The sequence below is a fragment of the Scheffersomyces coipomensis genome, assembly GCF_036884675.1.
Source record: "Scheffersomyces coipomensis strain NRRL Y-17651 chromosome Unknown DFJ63scaffold_1, whole genome shotgun sequence".
Taxonomy (NCBI): domain Eukaryota; kingdom Fungi; phylum Ascomycota; class Pichiomycetes; order Serinales; family Debaryomycetaceae; genus Scheffersomyces; species Scheffersomyces coipomensis.
This window is the reverse complement of record NW_027042892.1, coordinates 872,796-897,471: the sequence shown is the minus strand read 5'-3', so window position 1 is coordinate 897,471 and position 24,676 is coordinate 872,796. Positions and strand designations below refer to the sequence as shown.

At 32.1% G+C, this 24,676-nt stretch overlaps 9 protein-coding genes across 9 annotated transcripts; 4 read left to right on the top strand and 5 right to left on the bottom strand. All coding sequences in view use genetic code 12, as the record gives it.

Annotated features, from left to right (window-relative positions):
• Positions 1-1,113: 1,113 nt before the first annotated feature.
• On the top strand, positions 1,114-3,127 carry DFJ63DRAFT_18801 (amino acid permease-domain-containing protein). The gene has a single exon (XM_064903864.1). The coding sequence runs from the start codon at positions 1,373-1,375 to the stop codon at positions 3,107-3,109; it is 1,737 nt and encodes a 578-aa protein (XP_064764596.1). The 5' UTR covers positions 1,114-1,372; the 3' UTR covers positions 3,110-3,127.
• A 1,328-nt stretch (positions 3,128-4,455) lies between these two features.
• Positions 4,456-6,219, top strand: DFJ63DRAFT_332748 (uncharacterized protein; the record flags this gene model as incomplete). The annotated part of the gene is made up of 1 exon (XM_064907737.1): positions 4,456-6,219. One exon carries the CDS (start codon positions 4,456-4,458, stop codon positions 6,217-6,219), a length of 1,764 nt encoding a protein of 587 aa, XP_064764595.1.
• A 292-nt stretch (positions 6,220-6,511) lies between these two features.
• Positions 6,512-8,236, top strand: DFJ63DRAFT_17526 (uncharacterized protein). The gene has a single exon (XM_064903747.1). It carries the CDS (start codon positions 6,804-6,806, stop codon positions 8,208-8,210), a length of 1,407 nt encoding a protein of 468 aa, XP_064764594.1. The 5' UTR covers positions 6,512-6,803; the 3' UTR covers positions 8,211-8,236.
• Positions 8,237-9,910, bottom strand: DFJ63DRAFT_17527 (Hsp90 cochaperone). Its single transcript, XM_064903748.1, has one exon. The coding sequence runs from the start codon at positions 9,817-9,819 to the stop codon at positions 8,263-8,265; it is 1,557 nt and encodes a 518-aa protein (XP_064764593.1). The 5' UTR covers positions 9,820-9,910; the 3' UTR covers positions 8,237-8,262.
• Positions 9,911-11,298, top strand: DFJ63DRAFT_17528 (2-(3-amino-3-carboxypropyl)histidine synthase). Its single transcript, XM_064903749.1, has one exon. It carries the CDS (start codon positions 10,002-10,004, stop codon positions 11,274-11,276), a length of 1,275 nt encoding a protein of 424 aa, XP_064764592.1. The 5' UTR covers positions 9,911-10,001; the 3' UTR covers positions 11,277-11,298.
• DFJ63DRAFT_17606 (Golgi transport complex subunit) lies at positions 11,298-14,026 on the bottom strand. Its single transcript, XM_064903765.1, has one exon. It carries the CDS (start codon positions 13,729-13,731, stop codon positions 11,320-11,322), a length of 2,412 nt encoding a protein of 803 aa, XP_064764591.1. The 5' UTR covers positions 13,732-14,026; the 3' UTR covers positions 11,298-11,319.
• Positions 14,027-14,321: 295 nt separating this feature from the next.
• Positions 14,322-16,793, bottom strand: DFJ63DRAFT_310410 (uncharacterized protein; the record flags this gene model as incomplete). The annotated part of the gene is made up of 1 exon (XM_064905592.1): positions 14,322-16,793. One exon carries the CDS (start codon positions 16,791-16,793, stop codon positions 14,322-14,324), a length of 2,472 nt encoding a protein of 823 aa, XP_064764590.1.
• Positions 16,794-21,009: 4,216 nt separating this feature from the next.
• Positions 21,010-22,290, bottom strand: OYE32 (Oye32p; the record flags this gene model as incomplete). The annotated part of the gene is made up of 1 exon (XM_064904655.1): positions 21,010-22,290. One exon carries the CDS (start codon positions 22,288-22,290, stop codon positions 21,010-21,012), a length of 1,281 nt encoding a protein of 426 aa, XP_064764589.1.
• An 895-nt stretch (positions 22,291-23,185) lies between these two features.
• On the bottom strand, positions 23,186-24,487 carry IDP1 (isocitrate dehydrogenase (NADP(+)); the record flags this gene model as incomplete). Its single annotated transcript, XM_064905591.1, has 1 exon — positions 23,186-24,487. One exon carries the CDS (start codon positions 24,485-24,487, stop codon positions 23,186-23,188), a length of 1,302 nt encoding a protein of 433 aa, XP_064764588.1.
• Positions 24,488-24,676: the final 189 nt, after the last annotated feature.

The following is a 24,676-nucleotide window of genomic DNA, read 5'->3' as shown; positions in this document are numbered from 1 at the left end:
TAATTCATCATACTGGAAGACATACACTTCTGTAAAACTTCAAAATCTGGCTCAAAATAGGTCCTAATATCCCTTTCCATTCTTCATCTATACTTGTCAATGACACTTTACTGCTTCCTGATGCTATTCTGACCACACGATATCTATTCATTGTCTTTAAGTTATTCCTACGACGACAAAATCTGGAGGTTAATACTGCTTTAACCCCCGCCCGTTTGAATCACTGGATATCGTACCTAACTTTTGCTTAAATAAATCTTACTGATTTATTAATATAACGGTCTTGTTTGACCTTCTATTCCATCTAATCTATAAATAGAGTTTTTACATTATGTTTCTCTATTCCACTCCATTTATATTTCTAAATTTATAGAATATTAAATAAATGTATATTTCGAAAAAAAAAAAAAAAACTTCAAGTATATCCTCCCGAGATGGTTTGAAAAGAAATTTGTTCATTGAGTCCAAAAAAAATATGAATCACAGCTTATAATTGTCCCTTTTACAAAGAATGATATCCAAATGTAAGGGAACAGAAGATTACACAAATTACAAGTTTCGGGCCTGAAACCATACTGTGTAAATTATTATAATTAGACAGTAAGTTAAACTAATTTATAATTAATATAACCAACCTTAGTTTCCACATCTTAAATTCTTGGCAAGGAAGATAACTTTATAGTAATAAGGCTGTAATTAACTGCAAATAATGTTTCCACATATTTCTCAAATCAGATCGTAATGTCATGCTTTCTGATTGAACAAAGTCTTTTCCTTTTAACTTTACACAATAAAGAGATGTAAAACAGTAGTGGTTTACAGAAGACCACTTATCATTTATTAGTGCCAGCATTAGATAAAGAGAGCTTTACGATCATCAAATTATTTTTCAGGGTTTAGTAAAATAAAGGCGGTCCAGCTTTTAATTTGTGGCTTTGAAACATGATGAGAGCAAACATCTTAACTTGATATAATACTTCTTAAACTTAAGTTGTCAGTAAATCTTCCTTTGTAATGAAAAATGAACAACCTCCTTATGTATATTCAGTGATAGCAGCAACCACACTTTTAGCGGTGAATGCCGCGAATAAAAAAATTAAACTTTTTTTTTGTATGACATAAAATTGTGGCAGCACCCAAGATTTTTCTTGTCCTTCACTACCGATAGATTAATAACGATTCGTCAAGATAACTTAAGTTGATAAGTTATTCTTATAGTATGAAAACCACATCTTGGTCTAAGGTTTGAAAAGATGATAAGAAAGAATATAAATAACCTCGAAACTCGACATGTAAAAACTCGTCAAAATTGTATAGAATTAGTTAAAGTGCAGAATATTTATCATAGCTGGAAAAAAGTTGCAGCCAAATCATGTCTAACATTTTAAGAAAAATTATTGATCCTATCATTGGGATTGATGAAGATCAACTTCAGATTAAGCAAGAACTTGCAACAGATTCAGAAGACGAAGAACAAAACTCTATTGGTGCTCCAGTTGAATCAAATAATCCATTAGGTTATAACTTAGATTATGTTTCTGCTTTTTATATGGTTATTCAAGGTATTATCGGTACTGGTATCTTCTTAACTCCAGCCAGTGTTTTAAAATCAATTGGGTCAGTAGGGGCAAGTTATGTACTTTGGATTGGTGGATTTTTCATTGCTCTTTTTGAAATCTTTGTTTATATTGAATTTACTACATATTTTAGAAAAAGATCAGGTGGTGATGTGGCATACTTAGAACAAGCATATCCTAAACCAGATTTCTTAGTTCCAACCAGTTATGCTGCTGTTTCAGTTATTTTATCCTTTTCTGTTAGTTCAGCTATTGCATTTGGTACTTATATTATAAATGCTGCTGGTGTTGAACCAAGTACTTGGAAACAAAGAGGGGTTGGAGTGGCCATTTTAACATTCACTGCTGCTCTTACTGCGGTAAATTCTAAATTAAGTTTGAAATTAGCTAATCTCTTAGGGTTTGTTAAGATGGTTTCAGTATTCTTTATTATTATCACTGGATTTGTCGTTTTAGGTGGAGGTACCAGAGTTAAAGATCCTCATTCAATCTTTAAAAATGCATGGGAAGGATCAACAAGTGATGGTAATGCTATTGCTAATGCTATTATTAAAGTTTCATTTTCATATGGTGGTACTCAATATGTCTTTGGTTTAGTAGGAGAATCTAATCCTAAAAAGACTAAGAACTTATTTAGATATTTCATTCCTGGAGTTGTGGTATTTGTATTCTTACTTTATATTTTATTAATTACCACATTTTATGCCGGTGGTGGTACTATCAAAGAAATTGAAGCATCAGGTAATTTAGTGGCAGCATTATTTTTCAAAAATGTATTTGGTACTAAAGCTGGTTCTAAAGCTTTAAATGTTCTTGTGGCCTTATCAGCCTTTGGTCATTTATTAGCGGTATTTGTGGGTCATTCAAGAGCTTTAAGAGAATGTGGAAGACAAGGTGTTTTACCATATTCTCATGCTTGGACTTCAACTAAACCTTTTGGTACTCCATTATTAGCTGTAATTGTTACTTGGGTAGTAAATTTAATTGTATTATTAGCTCCACCTGCTGGTGATGCTTATAATTTTGTGGTAGATGTTGGATCTTATTCTGGATATTTCTTCAAAATTTTATTAGCCGTTGGATTATTATTAGTGAGAAGACAAAGAAAGAAAGAAGGTTTAGGTTATAACGGATTTAAAGCTCCATTACCATGTATCATACTTACTCTTTTGTTTTATGTTTTCGTTATTGCAGTTTCATTCGTTCCACCAAAGGGAGGTTCATTAAAAGGTTCTGATGTTTCATTCTTTTATGCTACTTATGCTCTTACAACCATTGGTATTCTTATTGTTTGTGTATTATATTATTTCGTATGGGCCAAGCTCTTACCAAGATTAGGAAGTTATAAACATCGTCTTGTTTATTATAATTTAAACCATGGTGAAAGAGGTCATACGGTTATTAAAGTTAAGAATGAAGACATAGCTAAATTTGATGCTGAACATGATTCAACTGGAAGATATATTGGTGAAGATCAAGATGGTTCAGTTGAAAACATTGCTATTACTGTTGACTCTGAAAAGAAAGCTTAGTCTTACATTATAATTTAATAAACATAATCCTTGATCTAATAAAAAACCTCTGTAAACCAGATTAAAATGGCTGTTAAAACAGGATTATCAAAATCTTTTTGCGACATTTGATGAATTATTCCCCAATAGGCAAGTGGGGGCGAGGTCGTGTACCTGCGCCTCGAAGTGCAGTTTTTTTTTTTACATTTTTTTTTATTTTTCTTTTTATTTTCTTCTTTTTTATTTTCCTTCTCTGCCTCTCGTATAATCCTCAAAGTTAAAAGAAAAAGAAAAAAAAAAAAAGAAATGAATTCCCAAAACGGGATTATGAAGAGCCCTTTTAGAGATTACATACTAAAAAAAGCTATAGTGGAAATGATAACAACTTTTTTTAGAAATAGAAACTATAAGAGGAAGTGATTTACGTGGATACATATTTTAATATCTACTAGTCAGGGTAGTTTGACCTACATGCACGAATTAAAATATATTTAATTTAATAAATTTCATGAGCAAATAATAATAATAATAATAATAATAAGTGCTTTTGAGATGAGTGGATTATTTAGTCTCCATTGAGATGTGATAAATAACAAACAGACAAATAAAAGAATCATCATCATAAGCAAAAGTTTATCAACGCATAAAAGATTGATCATGATCAATAAATTATAGTAACAGGGACCATCAATCCTAGATCCTTAAACTCAAAATGAAATTTATTATATTACACTTTTACAATAATCCCACATTTTTTCAAAAATCCCATTCAATTGTATTTCTATGGGATGTCTATAATTGTTAATTATATTTCCTAATTGGGTTCACCTTTAACACAAAATAAAAATATAAAATCAACACACAAAAAGGGACAACATCCAAACTGCAATACTTCACCGCGATTTTAAGGGTGTTTTTCTATTTTAACACCTACAACTTGAACTTCAGAATATATGCCATTAAAAATTTGCACAAAATTCATTTTATAAAGTATCTACGTATACCTTCTCTGTCTTAATTGGATTGTTAGTAATAAAAGGAGGTGTTATTATCATTCAATTCATCCTTAAATGAAATAAGTACTCACTTGTCCCCTTATCCATCATCATTTTCCAATCTATCAAACAAGAAATTTCCAACCTCAAAAATCATAAAATCTACCTAATCAAACTATCATACATTTTACTCACACACCTTAAAAAAGCCAGTAATTCAACTCATTAAAATTACTTATATCTATAATATTCACATTATAAGAACCTATACTCATCGATCACTTAATGTTTGTTAGCTAAATATAATTACTGTTTGATTGCTATTAACTTTTGTTCTCTCATCATTCTCATTTCTAATATCTATATTGCATCATGTCATCATCTATGAGTGTAAATTCACTCATAGGGAAACAAGATGACCCATCAACAATACCGCCTCAAGAACAACAACAACATCAGCAACCACCACCACCACCATTTCCAGAGTCATCCCCTCCTCAACCACAACGACCACCTCCACCACAATTGGCACCACCACCCGCGATTCAATCAACTCCAATTCAAACTTATCGTCTTTCATCTACTCCAGCCGCAGATATAACTTCAACACCATCAAATGCATTCAGAAATATAGATCAAACTGGTTTATTATCTATATTAGGTCCTCAAGTTTCTCATTTTCCTTATTCCGAACAATCCTATATTGAATTAGTTAAATTTAAAACTGAACAAGAAAAAACTAAACAAGATTATTATAAACTTGAAATAGCTAATAAGAATTTATCTATTATTCAAACTAGTTTAAAAGCTCAGATACCATTGAATTTAATTCCTTTAATGTGTGTTGGAAATCAAACAGCAACGGAAGTTCAACAACAACAACAACAGCAGCAACAACAATTACAGCAGCAACAGCAACAACAGCAAGCTCTGCAACAACAACAACAACAAGCTCAACAACAGCAAGTTCAACAGCAGCAAGCCCAGCAAGCCCAACAACAACAACAGCAGCAGCAACAATTACAACAACAACAAATTCAACAACAATTACAAATGCAACAACAAATACAACATCAACAACAATTACAACAGATGCAATTACAACCACCACCGCCTCAATTCCAAAGGGCTCATAGTAGATCTGGCAGTTATTCCGACACGTTGAATGCCAATCCAATACCCCCTATGAATTATAGATTTGGTGGAGGGTCTACTTTACCACCTGCACCTGGTCCACCACAGGGAAGCTTGAAAAGACCATTATCACCAGCGAGAATTGGAGCACAAGCTGTTGCAAATTTAGCCCAACCAACTTCATCAAGTTCAGCATTTCGAAACTCTCCAGCTGGAAGGAAAACAAGATCTTCTACAATGCATCAAAGACATTATTCCATGCCAGTTGAATCCCCCAGTTTAAGTTCTAGGAAAATTGAACCTATCGATACACAAAATTTACAACCTTCAAGGGAACAACTGGGAGATCCAACTTTACTTCATTCACCTTCAGGGGCAACTTCAAACATTCAAGTTAAGCCTAGTCCTGCTCAACCTTTACATAAACAAAGCAAGTTAAATCAACCTCCATCACAAGAATCAATGACTTCTTTTCAACATATAATCCAATTTCATCATTGGAAACCAGAAAGTCCATCATCAGTAGGAACAGCAACGTCGAATTCACCCACTAACAATCCTTTCAAAGTTCAATCCCCTTCAACAGCAGCAACTTCATCATCTCCATCAGGCCCAACTCACAAGCGTCATAAATCCAATGCTGAGGGAGGTGGATCTCTCGATCTTACTTCGTCAACTGAATTGAGACCACCACAATCTGGTTCATCATCTACAATGTCAAGGTTATACCGGTCCGAGTCATCAAAACAATCGATGGCCTTGGCAGAAGACATTGAAGAAGAGGAAGAGGATGACGAAGCAATCGATGAACATGATGGTAAAGATGACCCAGCGGATATGACCATAGATTCAAGTGCTGATATGCCAAGTTCAAAGCTTGTACCTCGTGGAGACAATGAATCTGATCCGGCTGTTAATCCACCTAAAGTTCCCGGTCATGAAAGGCAACAACTGAATATCGGTCGTTATCCTCATGATATACTATCACCATCCACCAAATAAACCAATCCCTTTTTCAATCATTTATTTTATATTTATTTATCACTCATTCACTCCTACAACACAAATACAACCCCAGGCATATATATTTACTTCTACTACGTCTACTTTTTTATACCAATTCAGACATTGACGTGTCTGCATTCAGGTAAATGCATATAACATTTTCAAAGGCCAGGCCAGGCCTTGGCAACAGGTATCCTCCTTTCAAAAAGTATTTGTTCCATCGCATATCGTTATTTTTCCATTTTGATACCCCTCCACTTTTTTACTTCTTAATTCTTGACTTATATACATTCTTTTTTTGTTTGTTTATATAAATTTCTACCCGATATTAATCGATGATTAATATTTTTTTCAATCATTTAAATACAATGTTCTTTCATGGATATTAAACGATAAAATCATGTAAATTATTAACTATAAATTTTATGATTGCAAATTTCCCCTCCTGTATATAATCATATAACCGGCTGAACAACTTTAGAGTGTGGGGTGCGGTGGTGTGAGTACATTTTTTATATATAAAATATCAGTAAAGGTAAATAAACAAGATAAAATATCAGTATTTTTAAAGCTAGTCAAAGATGGAAATCGATAAGACTGTTAGACTTCTAAGGTATCTGTATAATAGACGATTGAGTTTCTTATACGCCATTGCTCGGAATCAGAAAAGAATTATCTTGAAAAATGTCAAACTTATCTATTATTTAGTGACCAAAATCATCTTAAAGCAAGGTTTGTTGTCTCCTTCCACCAAGAAGTCATTTTTGATAGCCTATCTATTGGTAACCATACCGAGATTGATAAAAAAGCTCATTTCATTGATTTTGAACCGAAAATATAGAGATATTGTACCAACCACGTCCAAGATTTTAACCAAGAGTTTACAATTTCATACATTTCCAATGTTTGTGGTCAAGTTAATCAGTATCCTAAATCTTTCAAACTTCATTCTCAAATCAAAGGTTCGTAACAAGCTCGTTTTGAATTTGATTTCAAGTTTCATTGCTGCTATTGTGACTTTCCCTGGTTATCAAAGATATATCATCGAGAAGCAAAATGATAGATATTATACGTTAGATTTAACATTAACATTGGTAGTACGTGCAGTGGATACGTTGATATTTTCACCTTATTTCAATGGGGTAGGTGATGCATTTTTGTTTATCGCATCTTCATACTTTATCATGGAAAGCTGGTTTTTGTATCCAAATAAATTGATTCCAAGCTATCGAGAATGGATAACATCTGCCGCAAATATGGATGAAGAGATGATTAAAGGGTTTAGATATATGAATACCAACGAAATCCAATATTTACATAAATCGGAGGATGATGATACTACATCAGATAAGACCTTACCATCCGAACAAGATTACTTTGAAAGATTCTGTACCAAGTATGATAAAGATCCAAAATTAGGAGATTTAATACACCAAGATAAGTTACCATGTGAGGTTATCCATTGCTTTTCATTTAAGAGTTGTGAACTTCACGCTTTGTACAGATTCTGGAGACAGTTTAAGTTTGCTGTAAAACTTTACGGATCTATCAATGTTGTGTTTTGGTTGTTACTAAGAAGAAAGAAGCTATCCAAATATATCGTCTCAACCATTCGTTCTTCGTTATTTTTGGCAACTTTCAGTTCTTTAGATTGGTATGGATTATGCTTAACCAGAAAAGACTGGTTAGCAAAACTTTTTCCTAACGTGCCTCAAAGAACTTGGGATTTATTGGCTCCAAAAGTTGGTGCTTTCTTATCTGGATTCAGTTGCTTTGTGGAATCCCCTGGTAGAAGAAAGGAATTATCATTGTTCGTCGCTCCTAAAGCACTTGGAACATTCATATCTCCAAAAGTTACAGAAAGGAATTTGATGATAGAAACCTTGGCTTTTAGTATGAGTTTTGCTGTTTTGGTTGCATTTGCTAAACATAGACCAGGAAGAGTAAGAGGTTTAGTTGGTAGTGCTCTTTCCATTGTATTTAACTAGACTGTCATATATATATAAACTTATTTATTTACTTATCTATCTATCTATTTATTTATTGTTGTTGCTGTTGGTACATATCTTCGGCCATAGCTTCAATTTCACGAAGATTTAACGCTATAATATTATCATTTTCATCTTGTAGATCTAAATCTTCATCATCATCGTCATCTTCATCTCCTTCAGGAGCTTGAACCTTCTCAAATGTGATTTCTGATTTACTCAAAGTACTATATTCTTTCTTTAAATCATGAGCTAAATTTCTAATCATGGCCTCCGTTACATCATCACTTATAAACCAGGTGACAAAATCTTCTAACCAGATCTTATCATAGACATAATAGACATCATGAAATCTGAACAATTCCTTTAAGTCAAGCAATGCTTTCAAGACTAATCTTTTCCCTCCTCTTAAATTGTAATATACATCATCCCAAACCTTTGATATCAAGTTATAATTACGATGATAAGGATAAGATAAAGCTCTTCTAATTAAAGTGATAGTAGATGCTCTAAGAACATTATCAGATTGGATTATAATTTGACTATCCAAGAAAGAAAATTGAGGTATAATCTTCCCAGCTGTCCATGCACTTTCTATATTATGGTCCCCTTCATTTTCACGTAAATCAAAATGATATGCGAACAATAATGATACTAATAGTAATAACAAAGGTGATTTATCCTCTACTAAATATGATTTCTTTGGTAAGTTTAACATTTTCTCTTGCTCATCCTTGGTGAAGGAAACTGGCATTATTTGTGTTCTTTCATTTTCTGGTAACAGTTGTTCAGTTTTATACCATTTTAAGAATTGTCTTACTAAGGGATTCTTCCATTCCAATATATCCTTATATATCTTATCATCATCCGGTGTTGGATACTTCTCCATTATATAATCTGCAGCATAATACTCAGGATCAAATTTAATATTCTCTTTAATCAATCTTTCTACTATTCTATCGGTATAGGCTGTATGTTCTGAATCACCCAACTCGTTAATATCATTTCCATTAGATTGTGACACACCTATGATACTATCATATTGGTTGTCAAACCCATATTTAACTGACTTTGTTACTTGTATGGAAGGATCAACATCTATGCCTGTTGAATCTGGTTCTGGTAATTTCTGCTCAATTTCCCAATTGAACTTCTCTCCTTCAGCGAAATCCTTTTCAACTTGTCGAGTGTTAGATATCTCATTTGAGACATCCAACTCTTGAATTAATGGAGTGTTGGTCTTACTTTCGGCAACTTTATCCTTAGTAATTGAATTTGTGTCTTTCAACTCATCATCATCTATAACATTAGTGGATCTAGCAAGTAATTTTGATGTCAAGTCTAAATCATGGAAGAATTGGCCTTTAGTCAATTTTGGAACTTTAACTTTAATCAATTCTCCTTCAAAAGTAGCATTACTTCTTTCTTCATCATCTGCTAATGGAAATGGTAATCTCAATCTCAAGTAATAAGGTGGTAATGAGAATATAAACAATTCTTCATCGATGGTAAACTCGATGCTCTTAGCATTAAATCGGATATGTGATACCTTAATATCTATATAAATGAATTCATCATCTTGGGTGATACTGAAGAATGGAGTAATCATGACAACTGTTGATTACGTTTAGATCGTTCTTGATTCCTTAAATATCAGTTATATCGGTTTCTAAATTTTTCAGTATTGTGATAGTTGAGCCGCACGATGAAAGATTTTTTTATTTTTACAAATCATTTATATGTAATCATATAACAAAACTATTATTTTAAAAACTCTCTATACACAAAGATATGGCAGAACCTCAGGTAGGAGTAGAGGCTACAGAAGTCAAGCGAGCTCCAAGGAGAAGGTTTATTGGAAAGAAATCAGTAGACAACGAAGACAAAGACGGTTCCAGTAATGCTTTAGTAACCACAAAGAAGAAACATATCGGTAGAGTCATGAATCAGATCCCTGATGAAATTATGAATGATAAGGACTTGAATGATGCCATAAGGTTATTGCCATCTAACTATAACTTTGAGATACATAAGACTGTGTGGAATATACGAAAGCATGAAGCAAAGAGAGTTGCATTGCAAATGCCAGAAGGGTTATTGATGTATTCCTTAATCATATCAGATATATTAGAACAATTCTGTCAAATCGAAACAGTAGTGATGGGAGATGTCTCATATGGTGCTTGTTGCATCGACGATTACACTGCCAGATCACTTGATTGTGATTTCATTGTTCATTATGCCCATTCATGTTTGGTTCCAATCGATATAACATCTATTAAAGTCTTATATATTTTCGTGACAATCAATATTGATGAAACTCATTTGATCAAGACATTGAAATTAAACTTCGATAAAGGAACCCAACTTGCAGTCTTTGGTACCATTCAATTTAATCCAACCATTCATTCAGTCAAAGCAAAGCTTGAGAGTGACGAAAGTCCAATATATCTTATACCTCCACAAACAAGACCATTATCCAAGGGAGAAGTGCTAGGATGTACTTCTGCTAGGTTGAATAAAGAGCAGATCCAAGGTATGGTTTATATAGGAGATGGAAGATTCCATCTTGAAAGTTCCATGATTCATAACCCTGATATTCCAGCATACAGATATGATCCATATTCTAGAAAATTCACCAGAGAATACTATGATCAAAAGCAAATGGTCCAAGTAAGAGAAGATGCTATTAAAACTGCATCAAAGTCGAAAAAAATTGGATTAATTTTGGGTGCTTTAGGTAGACAGGGAAATCCAATCACTTTAGATAACATTGAAAAGAGTTTAAAAGAAAGAGGGATAAAAGTAGTTAAGATAATCTTGAGTGAGATCTTTCCTCAAAAATTATCTAAATTCGATGATATCGACGCCTTTGTACAGGTTGCATGTCCTAGATTGTCAATCGATTGGGGATATGCATTTAATAAGCCATTGTTAACCCCATATGAAGCTATGGTTATGTTGGAAAAAGATGTAAAATGGACTAGCGAGTACTATCCAATGGATTACTATTCCAAGGATGGATATGGTAGAGGTAATATCCCAGACCATACCAAGGTTGTATAAAGTGTTTGGGGTGTATATATATTTATTCTTCTTATATATAGTTTCATGAATATAATCTTGTACTTTCTATATATGCTTCTTCAACACCTAGCAACGTAGCCAATTCAATGGTATTCCACGAAAAGGCCTCGTTTAAGTATTCTATGTTGATTAAGTTGAACTTTTCATAGAAATTAATGAAAGTCAATGCCGAATTAGTTATAATATCACTGACAATCATAGGGGAATTTAATTTCATTAACGATTGTTGGATTTCAATCAATGCATTTGGAATATAATTTTGTATGACTTCATTCAATTTAATCATTTCCTCTTTGGTGTATAATTTATTCTCCTTGATAGGTTCATATATAGAAACCTCAAAAAATTCATCACTTAATGGACATATCATTTGGACAACATTGTATAAATCATAAACTTCACAATTTTTCAATAATACATTCAATTGCACCTGTGTTAACTCATTCACCAACTCATTTATTAATTCGTTAATTTCTATGGTTTTATCACTTAATATAGTTATGGGCATTATCTTTGACAATGTCAAATCAAGGAAATTTAATTTAATAATGAGGACATCTCTCTTATCTTCAATCAACTTATTGTCAACTATATGCTCTTTGAAAATATCTATTGGATCGTTAACGATTAATTTTAGGAATTCATCATGGCTTTGCTTTGGTAAATCAAAGATGGTTTCTCCTGGCATTTGATCAATGATAGGTAATATATCAGCATAATATTCCACTATCCATTCAGGAGGTTGCAAGTCAAGATTGACATCTAACCTTGCCAGATTACTATTTCTGATTGTGGCTAATCTATTAGATATTACGGATTTAGTTCTATCTTGAGTTGACTCAACCAATTGTTTAACAGTTAATAAAAGCTCACTATTAGCAGGAAGCTGTTTAGAAAACATGATTGAATATAATTCAAGTAAGTTATGAATTGAGTAGAGTGTTGCAAGTTTGGTTTGGGATGAAATGATTTGATCTATTCTTGTTTTGACAGGCTTAGACAATGCTTTAAGAATCTTATTTATCACATCATCAATAATTATCTTGAATTCTTTGACATCATTTTCATTTTCTGGGGTCTCCAATGTGAAAATACTTGTAATAGTTTCTGATTCGTTCACCACAACAGAATGGATGTAAGCCAATAAATCCCCAATATATCTTATTGGATCATGCGCTGATATGAAAACTGGTCTGGAAGATGAATGGTCACTTGAGATGGATAAAGATCTTTGGCTCTTACCGGACGAACCTACCAGACCATTTTGATCCAAGTTTCCTTGAACTTGATTTAAAAATTCATCTATTAATAACTTCGACCTTTGATCTGTGAATGTACTAATAATGGATGAAAAGTAATTTAATTTATTTCTGAGATATCTCAAACATTGTTGTAATATAATCAATTTAGATCTAGAATTTAAAGCATACAAGTTGTTTAAAGTTCTATTTGAGAAAGTGATTATTCTTTCCAATGACTTATTTATAATTTGATTACTTTTGGACATGATCTTTAATCCCAATTGAGGATTATCAATTGACAATAATATGGAACATTTTTCATTTATAGCTTCAGCTTTCTTCAAAACATTGAAGAATTCGTCATTTATATCTCCTGTACTTAAAACATACTCTTCATACTCGTTAAGAGTAAATTGATCCTTAAATGCTACCAACAAGTTCTTCTTTAAACTTATGAGCTTTTTTGATTCGTTCAATTCCGCTACTTGCTTATTGAATTCATTAGAGAATTTATAATTCTTATTGATTTTCTCATTGGTGGATAGATTTAATTCATTCAATTTGATGAGTTTATCTTCAACCAGTCTGAGTTGTTTTATTATTGGTTGATATTCTTTTAGCACGAGTCCTTGAGTTTTAATCAACTCAGCTTCGATCTTACCACGTAACTTTTTTCTTGAAATAGAGCCTTGAAATCCTGGTTCAATTAATTCTTCTAATGTTTGATCTCCAGTACCAAATTTATCTTCTAAATTCCAGAAGATTTCACGAATCAAAGAATCACTTAAAGAATTATTTAACACCCTTGATAACCTAGTAGACAAAGTAGCTCTTGTTTGAACTTCAGAAGAATTAGCATTGTGTAGTCCTGCGCTTCTTTCATCATCACTATTGTAGGCGTGTTCATTATCATGGGTTTCATCACTCTTTAATAAAGTCATGGACACTTTAGCATACTTTTCAGCTAAATCATTTTCCTTTGTAGCCTCTTGAAATTCTGAATTGACAGTATTGGTAGAACTAGGTTCATCAAACTTTAACAAATTCCTAGCTAAACTAAAGCTAGTTATTCTTTTACCTAAATTTTCAATATTTGATGTGATAGGTAAAGACAACGCTGGTTGTGGTTGAGGAAGATTTTGATCATCCTTATCGACATTACTATTGAAAGAGTCGAAATCTAAGAACTCCATATTTTCCAATTGAATTCTTCTTAGCTATGGGAATTATTATATTCCACTTCAGTGGTCTGTTTCTCTATTATGGTTAAATTTCAATAGTTGATAGCGTTGTTCTTATTTTGATCTCACCAAAAAAATGAAAGGCCAAATTTTAGCCATTGCACATACATAGAAATATATATTCCTATGGGATTGCAAAACTACATTGATACAACTTAACTCAAATAAAATCATAATGCATTCCTATATAATCTGTATCATATATAAAACAAGATTAGAAGAATTACCATAATAAAACAGAAACAACACTTGTAGCCCAAAACCCAATTGATACCCTAACAAAACATGAAAGAAAAAAAAGCAACTAAATGAAAATGTGTTACGATATATCCCAAAACCCTTGACATATCAAGATTTCCCTGAACTGAAATAAATAAAGAAATAAATAAATAAATAAAAGCCACAAATGTTAAATAGAAAACAAGAACTAGAAACAAATAAATATAATGAAAAAAACACACATAATGAAAATAACACCAAATCGTAACATCTGTTGGGTTGAGAAAATAATTAAAAACAAATTAGATGCAAAACTGAAAACATTAACTTAATAAGTCATTGATCTTCATACTTGCTCTTCTATGATGTTGAGTGGGACTCGAATCTATACTAGATTTTAAATCATTCATCTCGAGTCCATCACGTACCAATGCTTCAGTTTCACTTGAAAGACCAGCTGCCAACAAAATAGTGGATATTCCACTCTTGTTATAAGCTGGAGATGCAGTTGTATAATTAGCACCTTCAGTTTCAATTTCAACGTTGTTGAATGAATCTTTATTGTGACTATCATTTATTGGTGAAACTTGCGTTGCTGAATTCAGTTTACTTAATGATTGTAAACATTTAGAAGCATTAACAAGATCCATAACTTCTGTATATGATAAATCATGTTGATTCTCATATGGACTGACTTGCTTCAATAATAAATTAGTGGAAACTACAATAGGTTGTTCATCAGTCTTCTTAGAATTGAACACAATAGGAGAATCAAGTAACATATTGGAAGTACTTGATGAAGCTGATAATATAGGTGCACTTTTAAAATTTGGTGGTTGAGGTAATGGAATAAAAGTACCCTGAAGTGGACCCTCTTTAACATTATCATGTCTATGTTTTACCTCTTGCTTTATGTGAGCTTCAGACTTCGATTTCTTTCTACTTTCCTTTTCCTTTTTAGGATAGCCATTGACTGGAGCAAGACTGATCTTCTTTCTCTTTGGATCATTCAGCAAATCACTAGGAGGAACTATTCTCTTCTGTGGTTCTCCCATTTCCCCAGTTCCACCAACAATGACTAAATTACTATTATTTGGAATACTTGATAAAACAGGTAAGTCAAATTCACTACTATCAATTTGAGGAAGTTCATTCAATTTAAGTTCACCAAACCCACGATCATTTGGAGTTAAACAATACTCAGGAAAATCATTTCCGAAGATAGGAATCAAGTCAAACCTAATAAAATAACAAAATCTTCTAGCCAAAATACGACATAACTTATAAGGTAACCAAGTACCTTGAATCTTCAAAAAGCCACCTCTTATTCTTTTTATAAATTGATGATATTCTTTAGGACATGATTCCAAAAGTTTAACAATATCAGCTTTCAAATTTGATGACGTTGAACCATAATTAGCATTCATATAATTATTTGAAGCTACTAGAGCCGCTTTCCAAATTCCAGTTAAATGTACAAAACCTGTTTCATAATCCCAAATTATCCAATGATCATTGATATGATATTCATATACAGTTAAATAGTTTCTGATTGGATCAATGGCAGATGTAGAATACTTTTTAACTTCAATTAATGGATATATTTGAAGTCTTAATTCAACTGATTTCTGAACCGGAATATTTCTTGATTCTTCAACTGGTAATCTATGTATAGGATAATGTATACTACTTTTTGAAATTATAGTACTAGTAGTAGCATTTGTACTTCTATGTCTCGTAGAACTCGATTCCAGCTGACTATGATGATGATCTTTATGTTTTGACATTCTCAATTGTGAATTTGCATTATTACCTATATTACTGACAGCTTTATATTTAAATTGTTTAGAAGGTGGTGAATTATAATTAGTATTTATGATTCCAGATTTAGAGGTACTGGTTGATGAAGTGCTTCCTGATGAAAATCGATTGACCATATGATAAGAATTGTTGGATGGTTTTGATACTTCCGACTTATTATTATTAGGTTTCATATGAAATACTTTGGTCGATGGTAATGACTTTGATTTCTGATGATGAATAAAAGTTGATTGAGGAGGTAATGCACTATTCAATTCCTTTGACTGATGTTTCTGATAATTGTTATCGATATTATAATTATAAGGAACTTGTTCTTCAACTGAGGGATAATTTGGAAACTTGTAATAAAATGGTGCAACTTCACCAGCTGAAAGATTTCTATACAATGGAGTTGAAGATGTTACTTTATTCACAAATCCTGATTGATTTTGATTTAAGAAGATTGATGAGATTGATGATGATAAAGTTGAAGATGATGATGATGAATGAGGTGATTGATTATGTGCTGCCAAACTTGAAGATGAACTTGTTGCAACTACACTATTACCGCGACTTCTCTTATAATTATTGGACCCACTATTGTAAACTGGGGAGAATGATATGAATTGATTAATCTGAGAATTAGAAGCATTAGATGTTGAACCAATGTTCGATGTAGACAGTTGATTGGATGTAACTGGAATGGATTTTATGGGCGGTAAATGAAATCCCAAATTAAACGAAGGAACTCCACGATCAGGCAAAAAAGTTTGATGCGATTGCAGCAACTTCTGATTATGATGATGATGTTGATGTGGTGATGGTTGAGGAATTGAATCACCACTTCCACTATTATAGGTCGGAAAACTTATAAATTGAGCTTGACGTGGAGTATAGTTCAGATTTATAGTTGAAGGTACTGATGAATTTGGAGTGACAGTGGAAGGAGTTGATGGGGTTGTGGTTGGATTCAGAAAATATTGGTTAGGGATCATTTTTCTCAGTAAATAAATTATATCCTCGTTCCCTAAATCAGTAAATCTTTGTAAAATGATAAGGCAAATGAATTTTCTTAGTGAGGAAAAACAAAAAATTGCTGCTACCGATGAGATAATTGTTCCAGTAAAATTCAATTCAATAATGAGATCAATCAAGAAGGTTGAATGTTTAAATAAAGTTGAATAATAATGAAAATAAGATAATGAAAAATCACTTGAAGATGGAATAATATAACTCACAAATAAAAAAATCTGAGCCTTGCAGGTAAAGGAATGTTTCGGGAAATAGTATATCGTTTCAGATCTCTCTTCTTCTTTCTTTCTTTCTTTCTCTCTTTACTTCTATTTTTATCAAAGTATGATACTTTCAATTGTCACAAAATAAAACAGTATGATCCTTTCTAGTGTTCAAAAACAAATTAAACTAAGTAAGTGATACAATAAACGATCCTCGACTTAAACTGGAATTCTCCTTTTCATTAATGGGCAAGTTATAGATCCAAAGTATTCAAATCAAATCGCTATCGTAATGAAATTAAGTAAATCAAAGGCTGGGGATAAAGCAATTGACAATGGAAAGGGAAGAAAACAACTAATAAAATTGAATATCTCTATAAATATGACGAGACCCTTATATTAAATATATATATATATTTATATTTACAAATTACGATTAGCATTTCACTGTACTTATATAAATATACTTCAGAAATGTAAGTATGAGCACTTAGATTTAGTTGTACAACTTGATTCTCGAAGGATTATTTTGAAAAGGGGGGTGGGGGCATTTTCTGTTTTTATTTTTTTTTTTTTTTAGAATTTATTTTTGGAATTTTTTTTTTTGAATTTTTTTTTTTTACGCTTTGGATGAGATTTCAAAAGTGAATTCACATTAAGAAAAATTGATGTTACTGACTGAAAGTTAGAATCATTTTTTGCTTGATTTCCGACATTGATGTAATTTCTTGTCATGTTAAAAAAATGACATGACATAACAGTTCATCTATCTCATTGATATGGTCGGTAATAGTTTATGACAATTTCGATAGTTGGAAATTACCTATCAGTATCTACGTAAACGGGATATAAGGCTAGACACTAAAACTTGTCTTTGTTCGTATTTTTTTGGTTCAGCATACCCAATTTCAAATCAACTGAGTTATGAAATAACTTAATGTAATGTATGTAATTCCATTACATTTTTCCATTTTAAACAAGTCAGTTTCTGCTCCTCATTAACTAATTTATTTTTAAAATTTTTTTGATCCTTTTAGTATGTGCTATTATTCCTCAACTTGCATAACCAATATTTTCATTAGTAAAATCAATTGTTAAATAATAAAACAACAACCGTAAAGAGATCAGATTTATCATAAAATAACTTTATGGACAATAACAAAAAATAACAATGAAACATTAAAAGTATAAAATAATAATAATCAAAAAAAAAAAAAAAGAGAAGAAAAAAAAAGAGAGTAAACCATTTCATTGAAAACTGTTGATAACAACGATGACGACAACGATAAAGAAGTTTTTCAATAGCGGTTTAATTAATGTAGTAGGGTCAATTAGGCATGAGAGGTATTTTAATAATACCTAGGCGATCTAGTGAATAAAAAGTTTTTGGTTTTGGTTTTGATTTGATTGTTAACCATGTAAGAGGAGATATAACCATCATCTATAGGAGTCCCGTAATATATTGATCGCAACGTTTAACTATAAACTTTTCATCCGTCTGGGATACATTGCTTGGATACATGTTTGTTAATCTTTATTAGAATTGACATTGAGGATGGGGATTTTTATTAATTGCTTATTTTAACAATTAGTCTATACTTTCCCTATGTTTCTTTAAAGTAAAAAGAGAGAAATCCCCTTTTATTCGATAATAGTAGACGTGTTTTAATTTGTAAACCTGGATGCATTAATCAATCCCTCACTTTGGATTCCATCTATCCATTACTATTGCAACGTCATCCTTACTCCAAACTACTTCAAATCGGTTCCAGTGAGTGAGGTTGTCCTGATTTCGACTTTCTTCAGATGAGGCGTATGCAACACAAAAACATTAAGGGGGGCAGCACAAATGCACTCAGAAAAAGTCAAAACTACAGTCATGATAGACTCAATCATAACCAATCCACTAGATCAGATCTTTACATTTTCATCGTATAGGGATCATAGCAAACCAACTTCATCGATAAGGTCCAAGAGTACTGAAAATGTGTCAGTTTATAATATCAATCGAGAAATACAATAGAGCAAAAATAAAAACATAAACAAAATTGGCTGAAAAATATCTTTTTTTTTTTGGGATTTTTATTTTTTGTGCTGAGAGAAATTATTTTTTTATGGGATTTATTTGTTCTCTGCAAGTAATTTAAAACCCAAAACGTACAGATGGCTATCACATCACTTTAGATTACCAAAATATAGTACTACATTCTTGTTAGTTAGAAATCATTTTTAACACACGTAAAATACATACATACATGCACACATGAACTGTTCTTAATGTATGATTCCGTCAATTCAATGTTTTTGATTTCTATGCTGTTGTGTTGGGTGTTGCGTCATGTCTTTGTCTTATGGTTTGTGGTTGGCAATATCTCAAGTAGCAATGACAACTGTGATGGGTAACGAGAGTCAAATCAGATGGAATTCGATTTTAGAGATCATATAACTAAATCAAATAAACAAAACAAAAAAGCAATAAAGTATTGTTGATGATTTGCTTTTATTTGCTTCTAGCCCTGTCTGATTTGTTCTTTCGTTCTTATCATTATACTCTTTATTATGCACAATCCAGTTTTATTATTATTTTAGAATTTTTTTTATTTCATTTGCTCTCGATAATATGCGGTATTACCTTGTTCTTATTGTGACATTGTTTACACCTACGATTTTCAATATTTACACTGATTGACTTCAACATCTACGCATTTGCATAGCAATACTCCGATTAGCACTAATAATCACCTTTCAAGAATGATTTCTACAGATTGTTATAAGATATCAATTGACCATTAACGTTACAATATTTACCCCTTGAAAATGCCTAATCTAGGGCAATTGTCATAATAATATTTGATGATTAACAATGGTTAATAATTCATCGACAAATAGCCTGGATAAATGACCCAACCCCTCATTCAGTATCACTCGACAGGTTTGAGCCTGAAAAGTAAATAGTCTGTGTTGAATCGCCCACGATCATATAACTAGAAAATTTTATTTGACCCTTAACAGTACACACATCTTTTTTTTAACTCCAATTGTAATCAAAAAAGTTCCCATCCTATCCATAATGACTCCAACTATAGGCTGGAAATTTTTTATATTTGATTCGTTTGCGGATAATTAGGTTCCATTAGTGCGTCTGTCTTCTCTGCGATGACGAGAAGTCAAAAGCTTGTTTCTCCTCATTTTATCAATTTTAGTCAATTGTTTCATTTACGTGTATACCAAAATCGAGAATCGTTAATTCTTTTAAGGATATAAGACTTTCCTATTTGGTAATTCGTGGGGTGAGTTGAGTTAAGTAGAATTGAGTTATTTTAGAACATGTACCAAGGCTTTAATATTCCGAGAAAATTTTAATAGCGCTCAGAAGGATTCCTCTCCCCCCCTCCATTTCTGGATTTAGGTTTGCTATTCTAATTATATCTCATATTTACAGATACTATGATGTAGTTATTAGACAGTGCAAAATAAAGTTATTATACAACATTTTCATAACCCCATCTCTCTAGAACTGACCCACTTGAAATTGATCGACAGGTATTTATAATTAAAGCATACATGATGTAGCCTTTTATTAACATTTTAAGCTTTAGCTTTTCGCCCAAACGTAAAAGTCTTTTTTTTTCACAGTAGGCTCCCTTATCTAGAATCATGGGCCTAAAATGTATAGTGAACAATAAAATTCAACAATGCATCGAAATCCAATCCAAGTAGTAAACCACCTCATTATATGTTTCTCGAGAGTTTCATAACTCCCTGAATTTGTTATCAGTTGGTTACCATCAAAGAATTCCATATATTTAAAGTTTCATTCAGCCTTTTGCAGCAAACTACAGGAAAGTATAAGATAATTAAAAATAGATTTATAAGATTTAATTTTAACAAAAATATAGGTAAACTATCTATACACAACACAAAATACAACAAAAATAAAAAAAAAAATGCAAAGTATAATATTATACAACAAACTCTAAGCTTTAACTTTCAATTCTTCAGTTCTTTTAATTAATTCTTGGATTTGTTCTCTAGCTGGATAGAATCCCCATTGATATTGTCTAGCTTGATGAACTCTAACACCCAATTTATCAGCAAATTCCCAAACTAAACCTGGATTTCTTAAAAACCCTCTACCAGCTAATGCAAGATCAAATAATCCATCTTCAAGATACTGATTAACTTCTTCGGGTTTATTATGCAAACCTTCAACACAAGAAACAAGAGCTTTATCACCAACAGCTTCTTTAATAGCTTTAGAAAATGGAAGATGAGCTGGAACGTTGGATCTAACTAGACTTTTTCTTGAAACTTGAGCAGAACTATTACCACCAGATGAAACATCAAGTAAATCAACACCTTTTTCAATAACAATTTTAGATAATTTAATAGAATCTTCAATATTCCAAGCACCTTCAACATCAGAATTTTCAGAAGCTGAAAATCTTAAGAATAATGGAACTGATTCAGGAATATTAGATCTAACACTATCAATGACTTCTAATAAGAATTTAATTCTATTTTCAAATGATCCACCATATTCATCAGTTCTCTTGTTAGAGGTTGAACTTAAAAATTCACTAATTAAATAACCATGAGCACCATGAATTTCAACAGCATCAAATCCACTAATTTCAACAGCACGTTTAGCAGCTTCACCGAATTCTTTAACAATCGTTTTAATTTCTGGAATAGTTAAAGCTCTTGGAGTATGCAAATTACCATGTTCTCTAAATGGAATAGCTGATGGAGCCACGATTTTATCAGGCCATCCACCAACTGATTCATCAGCAGTTTGTTCCAAATGGACATATAATGGTTGACCACTAGCTTTTCTACCACCATGAGCAATTTGAATAGCAATCAAACCACCTTGGGAATGAGCAAAGTCAACGATTGGTTTAAAAGATTTAGCTTGTTCATCATTATAAATAGCTAAATCTTGTGGAGAAAGACCACCAACTTCAGAAACTGAAGTGGCTTCAACAATAATAATACCCGGACCTCTTAAAGATAATTGACCATAATGAATTAAATGATAAGGAGTAGCTTCAAACTTAGAGTTAGCAGAATATTGACACATTGGTGAAACTCCGAGTCTATTTGGTAAAGTTAAACCTCTAATTTTCAATGGTTGAAAAATTTTTGGTGCAACTTCTCCTTCCTTTTGAGGGAAGAAAGTACCTGGAGCAACTAATTGTTCAGGAGTGAAGTAATCCACAGCCGGAGCCGGGTTAACAGGAGTATTAGATGACATTGGTATATATGCTAGTAATTGAAGATTGAACGATGTTCGATACTTTCAATTCAATAACTTCATGTTGATTTGGGGGACTTGTGGTATGATATTTATACTCAAGAACCACAATTATCATGATTTGTAATATTTTTCTCGTTATCGTGAGGCGCACTCGCATCCTAATTGGGAAACTCCATCGGTTCGGAAATATCGTTAAAACTTTGAGCCTTAATTACAAATTGCAAAAGATCTCAGATAAACAATACAAGAATCATTCAATGGAGTGTTATATTTTGGAAACCTCCTTAGTAATTCTCTAATCTGTGTGGGATATTTTTTGTTGAATTAATTTACTTGCATCGATAGTACCTTTTCTTGGCTTGACTTAATTACAAATCAAATGGGATAAAAGTTTTGCATTAGGGCCGATATCAAAATCTCGATGACAGGTGAAACTTGATGTTGATAATACCATTACCTTAATAAGATGATTCCGATTATCAGGTAAGCAATTTGTCACAACATGGTCAGTTTGTTGTTGCAAAACATCAACATTAATCGTACCGATTAATTCTAATTCAAAGCCACTATTAATGACCAAGCGGTATATTTCAGACTGAGAGATTTGAACAAGTGACACAAAATCAATTCATCACTGGTAATTTTCAGCACTGAGTTTGAGATTGGGGGATGGTCTACAATATCAAGTATATTTTTTTGATCGTAAGCATTTCATTTCTGCCATAAATATTTATAAAATTTTGATATTCATTTCATTAGAAATGATTATTAGTGTTTGTTTAATTTATATATATAAGATTGAATAATTTAAGTGAAAAAAAACTGAATTGAAAACAAACCAATATCATGGTTCTAAACAACTTTCAAAGTCTAATTAATGTGATTTTGATATTTAAACCTTGACTTGGGTCTTTAATTTATCAGCAACAGCATCTAAAAATTCAGTAGTGGTAACATAAGCTGATCTTTCAGTCTTACCACAAGCTAAAGCTAAATCTTTAGTCATAATACCATCTTCTTGAACGGTATCAAGAGTAGCTTTTTCAAGAATATTAGCAAATTCAACAACTTCTGGTGTGTTATCAAGTCTACCTCTTTGAGCAATACCTCTTGACCAAGCAAAGATAGAAGCAATAGAGTTAGTGGAGGTTTCTTTACCTTGTTGATGTTGTCTGTAATGTCTAGTAACGGTACCATGAGCAGCTTCAGATTCAAAAGCTTTACCATCTGGAGTCATTAAAACAGAAGTCATTAAACCTAAGGAACCAAAACCTTGAGCAACGATATCAGATTGAACATCACCATCATAATTCTTTAAAGCCATGACATAACCACCTTTAGATTTAATCATTTGAGCAACCATATCATCAATTAATCTATGTTCATACCATAAACCTTGAGCTTCGAATTCTTTAGCATAATCGGATTCATAAATTTCTTGGAAAATATCTTTGAATCTACCATCATATTTCTTTAAGATGGTATTCTTAGTAGATAAATATAATGGTAATTTTTTAGTTAAAGCCATTTTAAATGAAGAATGAGCAAAACCAATAATAGATTCATCAGTATTATACATAGCTAATCCCACTCCTGGACTCTTATAATCATATACAGTCTTGGTTTCAGCTGGACCACCATTAGCTGGAGTGAAAACGACTTCCAACTTACCTGGTTCAGAAATAACTAAATCAGTAGCTTTATATTGATCACCATGAGCATGTCTACCAATAACAATTGGTTCTTTCCAACCTGGAATTAAACGTGGAATTCTTGGAATAATAATAGACTCTCTGAAAACAGTACCACCTAAAATATTTCTAATAGTACCATTTGGTGATAACCACATTTTCTTTAAATTGAATTCTTTAACTCTGGCTTCATCTGGAGTAATAGTGGCACATTTAACACCGACCCCATATTCTTTAATAGCATTTGCAGCATCAATAGTAATCTTATCATCAGTAGCATCTCTTGATTCAACTCCTAAATCATAATATTTTAAATCAACATCTAAATAAGGATTGATTAATTTATCTTTAATTCTTTGCCATATGATTCTAGTCATTTCATCCCCATCTAATTCAACAATTGGGTTCTTAACTTTAATCTTATCTAAGATTTGACTAGTTGAAGAAAATGAACGAGCATTATAAAAAGTGACTGGACGTCTAAGCATAGCAGTTCTAATCATGATAATGAAATTATAAGTTCCTATGTATATTACCTTTACACTCCGATCTTCAATTCAAAGACCTGATATAAATAAAATTGAAATATAAGTGAATTCAATCGTATAAAGAATTCCGGTATGTTTGAAAAATTTTCTGACATATTGTCTATAGTTTAAATAGGATGAATCATTTTGGTTTGGGGAGAGAAA